Source organism: Microtus ochrogaster, chromosome 24, assembly GCF_000317375.1.
Source record: "Microtus ochrogaster isolate Prairie Vole_2 chromosome 24, MicOch1.0, whole genome shotgun sequence".
In the NCBI taxonomy this organism is placed as follows: domain Eukaryota; kingdom Metazoa; phylum Chordata; class Mammalia; order Rodentia; family Cricetidae; genus Microtus; species Microtus ochrogaster.
The window spans coordinates 31,748,936-31,759,155 of NC_022024.1; the positions used below are offsets into that span (position 1 = coordinate 31,748,936).

At 40.5% G+C, this 10,220-nt stretch overlaps 1 protein-coding gene across 1 annotated transcript in view; it reads right to left on the reverse strand.

Annotated features, from left to right (window-relative positions):
- The window catches only part of Uhrf1bp1l (UHRF1 binding protein 1 like), a 67,003-nt gene that overhangs the window by 25,630 nt on the left and 31,153 nt on the right, over window positions 1–10,220 (reverse strand). Inside the window, exons 5-8 of the mRNA XM_005358186.3 lie at window positions 9,145–9,334; window positions 7,892–8,032; window positions 6,204–6,374; window positions 1,886–2,066 (exon numbers count right to left, since the gene is read on the reverse strand). Of these exons, the coding sequence (XP_005358243.1) occupies window positions 1,886–2,066; window positions 6,204–6,374; window positions 7,892–8,032; window positions 9,145–9,334 (683 nt within the window). The remainder of the gene's footprint in view (window positions 1–1,885; window positions 2,067–6,203; window positions 6,375–7,891; window positions 8,033–9,144; window positions 9,335–10,220) is intronic.

Consider the following 10,220-nt stretch of genomic DNA (forward strand, 5'->3'; position numbering starts at 1 on the left):
GCTATGTAGAAAGCACATCTGGATACTTCCTGAGGTAGCGCTCAGTAGTAAATAGCATGCTGCAGAAAATGTGCCAAATGGGTGCAATAAACACGATGAGAAAGGCATCTTGGTTAGTTTCAGCATCAGATGAGATTTCTGCAAACTGATGAATATTTCGGAGTCTTTAGGATTTCACAACAGAGAAGTCACTGCAGAACTCCACAGTGTGGGAGACATCACCCAGCGTACTTACGAGGGAATAACATGTTTTATGCAGGAATGCAAGCTTAGAAAACATTAAGAAAATGCTGCGTTTTCCCATCTCATTTAGTTACTATGCTTTAAAGTTTTTTTGGTTTTTTCCTTTTCAGTCACTGAAGCAGAAAATGACAACTATAAACCAAAAGACACAAAGTGGGCAAAGAAACAACAGCAAATTCCTTTACTTGCCCAAATCTGCTCTGCTCTCCATTCCCGCCCCCTGCCCCCACTTTTTGGCAGCCCTGGGGACTGACTGAACCTAAGGGCCTCTCACCTGACATACAAGTGCCCTATCACAGAGAAACTTCTCCAGTCTTAAAGAACATTGAGAGAAGGTCTAATTAAGTTGACCTACACTGGCTTTGAATTTGCTCACAATTCGCCTTGACTTTGTGATCCTCCTGCCTTAAGGGTCCAGTGGCTGGGATTATAAGCCTGTACACTAGGTCACCTTCCTCTACCCTTCTACTTGTTAGCCAATTCTTCCCAATTTCTCTGATGACTGTACAATAATTTCTTCTCCTAAGTACCTAGAATACTCCCTCAGCTTTAAAAACAATAAAATCCAAAGGATATTCTGATTCAGGCCTGAAGAACTCAGGTCAAATATCTCGACTTTTTAGGGATCTTCGCTTTGTTCTAACACTCACCAAAATGATACAAACACTGTCCCTGAGGTAAGCCGGCCTGCTGAACTTTCCCATCACTAATGGGCCACTGACACTGTGACAGAGAAGCAGAAACACTAAGCACTCAAAGCCAGGAACCTGGATTTTCAAAGTGGCAGGGGCAGCTCCCTGCCTGCCCTATCAGCCTAGTCTACTCAATAAACACAGGACACAGACTAAAACAAGCATCAGGGTCCTCACGGAAGGCTGGGGAGACAGGGCAGGGGAAACAGTGAGGGAGCCACCCAGTTGTCTTTATGTGTACAATGAACACAGGTTTGGGGTCAGAGAGATGGCTCAGAGGTTAAGAGCACTCACTGCTCTCACAGAGGACCTGAGTTCAATTCCCAGTACCCACACAGCAGCTCACAACCATTTGTAATTCTAGTTCCACAGGATCCACATCCTCTTCTGGCCTCCAGAAGGACTGGGCACACACCAGTGCACAGACACACTTGCAAGCAAAATACCAATACAGCACAGGTTCAGAGATAGGTGAATTCATTACCAAGCTTACCACATGTGCATACTTATGAATGACCACAGGACAAAATGCATAATTTCAAAAGACAGTTCTAAGTTATTTTATTCAAGGATGTCATTTATTCAGTCTTCGTTATGGTTGCTGTTTTCAGACAGGGTCTCAGTATGTAGTCCTAACAGGCTGGCCTCAAATTCACAGAGATCTGCTTGTCTCTGCCTCTTGAGTACGAGAATTAAAAGTATGCACCACCACGTTGCCCACTCTTAGATTTTCAAACCGAATTTCACTGCTAGCATTGAAAGCCAACAATCAATTAAAAAGGATTAAGTACTAAAGCCAAATCAAACTTCAGACCAAAAAAAAAAATACTTCAAATGTTTCATTTATATAGCAATCTGAAGGATGATATTTTAATAGATGCTACATATAGTAAACAATATAGTTTTGTAGTCAATTTGTAGAAGAGTCAAATAGTTTAACGTAAGATTACCTTTTTCTTTTGCGTGAATATCATCACAGATATGCAGATCTAGATGAGAAATCACTAGATGATGGGATGTTTCCTTAACATCAAAGTCATTGAAGAATTTTACAATTGCATCGTTCAGATCGGGAGCATTGGCAGCCTGTGGGGTCTTCACGTGCTGGGCAGATGAGGCTACAGTAGAGCTCTAAAGATTCCAAACCACATTGTCACTGCCCAGTCACATCCTTGACTGTCACACATAAGCAAGCCTGAGTGTTTCCAGCAATAAACTCATGAAAAATGAGTATAATTCAGTGGGTTCTGTATCAGTAACCCTGCTGCCTTAAAATACCTTTTGAATTATATAAAACTTAGATTAAACAACCGGAGAACTCGACACAGTCTGACTGGAAGCCCAACACAGTTCAGTAAATATCTGCACACATTCTCAGTGCTCCTCTCCTCACTCTCCTTCAAAGCCGCTTCCTCCTCCACATTCCTTGTCATTGCGAACAAAACTCCGTCTTTCATTCTGGAGTCCTTAGCGTCCTTATCCGTAACTTCTGGAAGATGTGGGCATTGCTTTCTAATCTGGCTAGATATGACTTTCAAGTCTGATGTGGGATTACCCTCTGTATGCTATGAATATGTTTTCTTATTATTAGTTAATAAAAAAAAGTTGCATTGGCCTATGGCAGGGCAGAATATAGCAAGGAGGGAATTCCAAACAGAGATAAAGGAGAAAAGAAGGTGGAGTCGGGGAGAAACCATGTAGCTGCTGAAGGAGAAAGATGTCAGAACCTTACCAGTAAACCACAGTCTCATGGCAATACACAGATTAATAGAAATGAGTTAATTTAAAATGAAAGAGCTAGCTAGAAATATGCCTACACCAACAGCCAGTGTTGTTATTTAATATAGTTTCTGTGTGATTATTCGGGTCTGGGCAATCAGGAAATAAAAGTATATTCTCTGTTTACACAAGCCATTTTTTTCTTTAAATATTTATTAGTTTTTTAAAAATATTTATTTATTATGTATACAATATTATGTCTGTGTGTATGTCTACAGGCCAGAAGAGGGCACCAGACCTCATTACAGATGGTTGTGAGCCACCATGTGGTTGCTGGGAATTGAACTCAGGACCTTTGGAAGAGCAGGCAATGCTCTTAACCACTGAGCCATCTCTACAGCCCCCACACAAGCCATTTTTCAAAACTCGTGGACACACTTCCTCCACACTTGCTCCATTCTCTGTCCTCCTCTTCAGCTCATCCTATATGATGCTATCATATATCTGATATATCCCTACTAGTGCCCAGATACCAAAAAGTACAAGGTCCCTCTTGTCTACCAACTGCAGGTCTGCTGCAGCTCAGGAGGCTGCTCCTAAACTTAAAATTAGGCTGCCAGGATAAGTCATGGTGATACCCACCTCCTAGCACTCAGAAGGCAGAGGCAGGTGGAGCTATATAAGTTTGAGGCCAGCCTAGTCTACAAAGTATGTTCCAAGCCAGCCAAGGTTACATATTAAGATCCTATCTCAAAACAAAACAAAGCAAAACAATAAAAGGTAAAAATAAATAAATTGAGCTCGCCATGGAACTCAGAAAGTGCCACTTATTTAATCATTACAAAGCTGGCAGAATGCGGGAAGCCTCGTCATCAACGTGGTAGGCACCTATTGGTTTTCCTGGCTGTAAGCTCTATAAAACTTTGTTCACATCAACAGGCAGAGTGGATGAGGGGAATTTGTTTTTAAAATGGAATTTAGTACTTCCCACTCCAAGTTACAAGCTAGGATTCACAACATGCTTTACCATATGAAATTACTTCCAATAACCCAATCCTATTACAGTTTATTCTAAGGTATATTAGCTCCGCCTTCAAATGTATTCAAAACAAAATAGTGGAAGTCACTTGTCAACTTAGTCATGAGAATCATTCATTTCTGGTAGCAAGTACTTCAAATTTCCTGTCTTGTTCCCAGAAGTATTTGTTCTTCCTGGACAAATCCATCAGACTGGAGATTTATAAGAGGGTGCCTTCCACTTCTTAAGTAGGGTAAATGGAATTCTGGCATGGGTGAACACGTGTTAAACATCCAAAACAAGCATATTCTCAGGCAGTCAGAAGAAATAAAGAACACATGAAGGTAGAAGGTGTGGAACTCAATTTCCTTACAATAAAAATCTCGGAACCAGAGTGCAGGGTGTGTGTACTGTGTGAATACAGGTCTCTGTGTGTCCGTGTTCGTGGAGGTCAGAGGTCGACCTCACCTTCCACCTAATTTGAGAAAAGATCTCTCCTTCATAACTAAGCAAGCTGACTCACAAGCTTCCTGTCTCCACTTCCATCTTGCCATAGGCACACTCCTGTCCCAGGAGCACTTCAGTGCTCAAGAGATGGTTACACTACATGGCCGCTGGACCCTAATGATGATTCAGTAAGCACTTTCCCCGCTGAGCCATCTCCCTAGCTTCATTTTCAGACATAACCCCATTATGTTCCTTATTAAACCTCTACAAACCCTACCAAGGGTCAGTCTGAAACATCTGTGCTCCTTTCCTTCCTCCACACCCTTCTCTTGTGTTCTTCCCTTTAGCATATATGAACACCTCAAGTTGTTTACATTTGACTCATAACACTGAGCTTCTCGGAGGCAGGGTCAGACATTTGTTTTCCCACTAACGCAGGAACCTATGTAGTCTTGTAAGCAGGTAGGCAGTGAACAATGCCACTGTGAACAGCACTGGAAGCCTACAATGCAGTCACTTCCATATACCAAGCTCCACCATGCTTTATGGAAACATGACTTTAAAACATCTCATGAAATTTTACAAAGGAGCCGGGTGATGGTGGCGCACGCCTTTAATCCCAGCACTCGGGAGGCAGAGGCAGGCGGATCTCTGTGAGTTCGAGACCAGCCTGGTCTACAGAGCTATTTCCAGGACAGGCTTCAAAGCCACAGAGAAACCCTGTCTCGAAAAACCAAAAAAAAAAAAAAAAAAAAAAAAGAAAAAGAAATTTTACAAAGGAAGTTGTGAAACTTATTTCTACTTTTAATAAAATAATCAAATATACAATCAATCAAAATAATCAAAAGATTTTACATGTCCCTTCTACAAAGATGTTTATGTATTAGCAATTAGAATTTAATATTGGGAAAGACTGAAAAAATGCTTTTACCATTCAGATAAATTAATGCTTCTGATTTCCTATCCCCAATCCACCACCAGCCATCAGAGAATTCTAAAAGGAGTTCTGTTTTCAACTTTAGTGTCTCCAAACACTTCTAGCTATCAATGCAGTCATCCTTTAATGCCTTCTCTTATAATATCCAGGATTTATTTCTATTTCCCTCTACCTCAAAAAATTCAAACTTTTTCCTGAAAAGGATCATTGGGCTAGGAGATGACTAATGCACAAGGGCACTTACTGTACGAGCACGAAGACTTGAGTTCAAGTCTCCAGTGCTGATGTGGGATTCCCCTCTGTATGCTTGAATACCATTGGTTAATAAAGAAACTGTCTTGGGCCCGTGCAAAGCAGAAGAGAGGTAGGCAGGGAAAACTAAACTGACTGCTGGGAGAAAAGAGACGGAGTCAGGGAAAAGCCAGAGAGCAGCCACCAGAGACAGACACACTGGAAACTTGCTGGTAAACCACGAGCTTCATAATAAAATATAAAATACAGGAAATAGGTTAAATTAAGACGTAAAAACTAGCCAATAAGAAGTTAGAACTAATAGGCCAAGCAGTGATTTAATACAGTTTCAAGAGTCTGGGCAGCCAGGAAATGAACAAACAGCTTCCTAAAACACAGTACTGATGGAAAAAGTGGAACACTGCCAACCACAACCCCAGCACTGGGAGAAGAGGAGAGAGGATTACTGGGGCTGGCTGCAATTCCAGCAGCAAGTTCAGTGAGAGACAGAATTGCAAGGAAATAAGGTGCAGGGAGATGAAGCAGGTCTCAATAAACTCCTGTGTCCTTCATGCTCACATGGGCATGCATGCACAATCATTTGCCATCAAATACTTCTACATTGTCAAGACTCAATATACTCCTGAGTCCTCCATGCTTGCATGGGCATGCACAGACAAGCATTATGCCATCAAATGCTTCTATACTGCCAATCATTCTATACCCTGCACAAAGAGCTCCAAACAAAACAAGCACTAGACACACATTAATATCATGTATAACATTACACTGTAACGGTTTAGATAAAGAAGAATCTTGGTTTGGGTGATATAATATCATATAAAGGAAATACCAATTCACCAATCTGTTTAAACTAAGTTACATATTGTCTTTTTTCTGTGAATTTGTAGCATACCTGTGCAGGTTCAGGAGCCATACTCTTCCTTTGTTCTGTTGACTTTTCTATTGCTTCACTAAGAGACTTTGCATACTGCACCATAGCCTTCAACTGGGAATCCGTTAAAACCCATAACAAATCATCCAGTATTAGAACTAACTTTGTTGCAATGACATTGCAGTCCTTTAACTGTAAGAAAAATGATTGCAAAAATTAATCCAAGAATAAAACTTATAACACACTTATTTATTAAAAGCATAAAGCTTTTTAATAGTATTAATGTGGATATGGACACTGTCTTAATTTAATTAAGTTCTTAAGCCTTCAAGATAGCTCAGCAGGCAGTCACTTGCAAAGCCTAAAGACCTGAGTTCAAACCTCAGACCCTACATAGTGAGAAGAGACCCCTAAAACACCCTCTAACCTCCATACATGGCCATACGTCCGCTCCCAATGAGATAAGGAATAATGAAAATGTAACAAATATTTATGGAGTTCCTGTAAGAGAGAAGGACTATTTCCCAAAGCTCGGATGATAGTGCTAAGAAGACCGACAAGTCCCTGAAGGACAAATTATATAACATGTATGCAATTTCTATATTTGCAGCTGACAGATCCTCATCACTTCCATTAACTGAACTCGTCCTACCTCGGGAAGTGGAATTACAATTCATCAACTACCAAAAGTCATTTCCCCCACACTTCACATTTCAGGGACTCTGTTAAGCTCAGAGAAGATTCCCTTCCAGATTCCCACAGTTATTTATGCAAATACACCAGTGACACAAAGCACACAGCAGGCTGCGGGGTCTCTCACCAGGCCTCTTGTTCAAACTGTCACCTCCTCATTAAATTTCATCACCAATCCCAGTGGACTCTCAAGCTCCAATACTCTTAATGCTAGTCTCTTCACTTATGTACGTTACCGGCGACACCTTTTGTTGTCTGTCTGAGACAGGGTCTCAGCGTGACCGGAACTGGAACTGCCTTCCAAGTGCTGCTCTAAAGCTGTGTGCTGCCCCATGATTTTAACATTTTAAGCAAAATCTTAAAAACTTACTAACAGTTAAGTGTTGGCTATCAATAATTTAAAAAAAAAACATTGTTGAACAAAATTCAGTAAGAGAAATTTCTTCTTCCTCCTCAACTTCTTTTTTTTTCCTGATGGCATTTGAGGACTAAACTCAGGGCATTATTCATGCTAAGTAGGCATTCTACCACAAGTTACACTCCAGGCTGTGCAATGGAACTGTAAGACAGTAAACATTCAACAAATATCTGAATAGAAGAAAGGAAGGGAGGGAGAGAGGGAGGGAAAGAAGAGGGAAGGAGAGAGGGAAAGAGGGAAGGAGGGAAGGAAGGAAGAAATCATGCTGGAGAGATTGTTAAGTGGTTAAGAGTACTGGCTGCTCTTCCAGAGGACCCAGGTTCAATCCCCAGCACCCACATCGCAGCTCACAAAATCTGACACCCTCACACAGACTTACATGCAAGCAAACACAATGCACATAAAATAAAAATAAACAAATGATTTTTAAAAATTAATAAAAAATCTATTCAATTTGCTAAGAATACAAACCTTGGAGCACTTAAATACTCATCTATGGGATAAGGGTGCTATAACTACATGAGCTTCCCCCGCCACCTGCCAACACCGCTGCCTGTTCTAACACTAACACAGGGACAGAGATGACAACTGCACTTACTCTTCTTTTAAGCGTGACTCTGATTTTCGACTGGTTAGTTATTAACCGGACAGGAGCGCACATAATTTCCAGATGTGAACTTTGGGTGGCATCTGCTTCAATTCGAATCATCTGCCAATTTATTTCTTTAAATGTCAGCACCTAAGGAGAAAACAGAGATTAGGAGTGTGCACCTGTGCAAAATAAGAAAGTAAACATTTATGAAAGCAAATAAAAAAGGTACCTTCTCAATTAATTTTTGTGACATTTGAAAAATACTTAACACTGCTTTTACACTTCATCAAATTCAACAACATACATTCAGAATTATACTCATCTATTAAGACTCTTGGTACTTTCATTTGGGAAACAACATAAACAAGGAGCATTAGAATCATGACTAAAGCAGTGGCTGAATAAAATTAAAGGGAGGGAAAGGCGCTTACTGTGAAATGCTGACCTGAGTTTGAACCCTGAAACCCACATAAATACAGAAAAGACGTGACTCCACAAAGTTGTTCTCTGACCTCCGCATGCATGCCATGGGGTATTCACACAAACACAGAAAGACAAAGATGCACAGGAAGAGATACACACACATGCAGACACATGCAGACACACATGCACACACCAACACAAAATTTAATTAAAAAGTAGGACTCATTACTTCCATAAGGTGAAATATGTATATAGTAACACATTAAAATACCAACATTTTATAATTAAATTACTTAGGTTAATAGAAAAGCAAACTTTTAAGTCTGGAAGAGAAAATCCACTAGAATGCAGTTCTGGGCAACCATAAATGCAATTATTTTATTTTAGTGTCTGTGTGTGTGTGTGTGTGTTTGCATGCACATCTAAGTGTATGCATGTATGCATGTGTACCATATGTGCATGTGTCTACAGAAGTCAGAAAAGGGAGTCAGATGCCCTGGAACTGGAGTCACAGGCCTGTGAGTCTCCCAGTGCAGGTTCTGGGCACCAAGCTCGGGTCTACTGCAACACCACCAAGTATTAGCTGCTGAGCCATCCCTCCAGTTATTTTTTCAATGGATTGTGTGTGTGTGTCTTTACACGTACATGTGTATGGTCACCCATGAGCCTCAGCAGGAAACAGCTCTCTCCTTCCACCCTGTGGGTTCCAAGGATGTAATTTATGTTATCAAGCTTGGCAGCAAATACCTGTACCCACTGAGCCATCTTGCTGGCCACTGATGTAATTCTTTTAAATGTCTCTGATTATTTATTCATTACGAAAAAAGCCTTCCTACCTCTCCCCTCTGTGGATCTTGAACACGAGTGGACCTCAAGTCTGAACGTTCCCAGTGTGCATTGACACTGTAGATTCGGAGCTGAGAAAGTTCAAAGGAGGCGTTGAAGGCTTTCGCTCCAATCTTGATGACAATAGAATTGACAGAAACAGTAATTCCCTCAACAACTTTTTCAGCAAAGCCATATTCACTGGAAAACAAAATAAAAAAAAATAAAACACCAAAAATGATTGCAGGTAGTTTCACACAACTCCACATATACAATACCCTAATATCTAACACGTATGTTTCCAAAGCAAAAAATGCAAAAGAAATCAATCTTACTATACATTTCCTACTTTTCTTTCCCTTTTTCAATAATCTTAAAAGTGTTTCTAACTTTTCTCTAATTCTCTCTGACTCTAAACAATCTAAAAACCAATTACTCTACATAAAATTTAATCCATAGTATAAAAAAAATCTCAAAAGTTTCTAGATAGAGGAGAAATTCTAAAGTTACCATGACAGCCGTTTGTTTTCCCTGTTATTATTACTCTGAAGTCCAAGACTAAGTAAGCTTTGCAGCCAATGAGCAAAGCTCTCTGCTATCTCAGCATGGGACAGATGACATCATACAGACACACAGGAAACAGCACATCAGACTGAGCTGGTTCCCTGGAGCCCTCATCTCTTAAGCCAGTTCACCAGCTCCTAAACAAGTGATATTTTTAATTTAAGCACATGAGTATTTTGCATACATATGTAAGTACACAGAGGCCAGAAGAGGATGGTGGAGCAGGAGTTTCAGAAGGCTGTGCTTGGCCATTTGGGTGCTGGCAATCAAATCTGGATCCTCTGCAAGGGCAGCAAGTACTTCCTGGGCCACCTCTCCAGCCCCATAAACAAGTAATTCTTAAAAATCTATTTCAACTTTTCAATAAAGTTTTATGAAGTAGTTCACATGCTACTATCTTTCTTTCTTACTTCTTTTCATTCCTTCTCTCCTTCCTTCCTTCTCTCCTTCCTTCCTTCCTTCCTTCCTTCTCTCCTTCCTTCCTTCCTTCCTTCCTTCCTTCCTTCCTTCTCTCCTTCCTTCT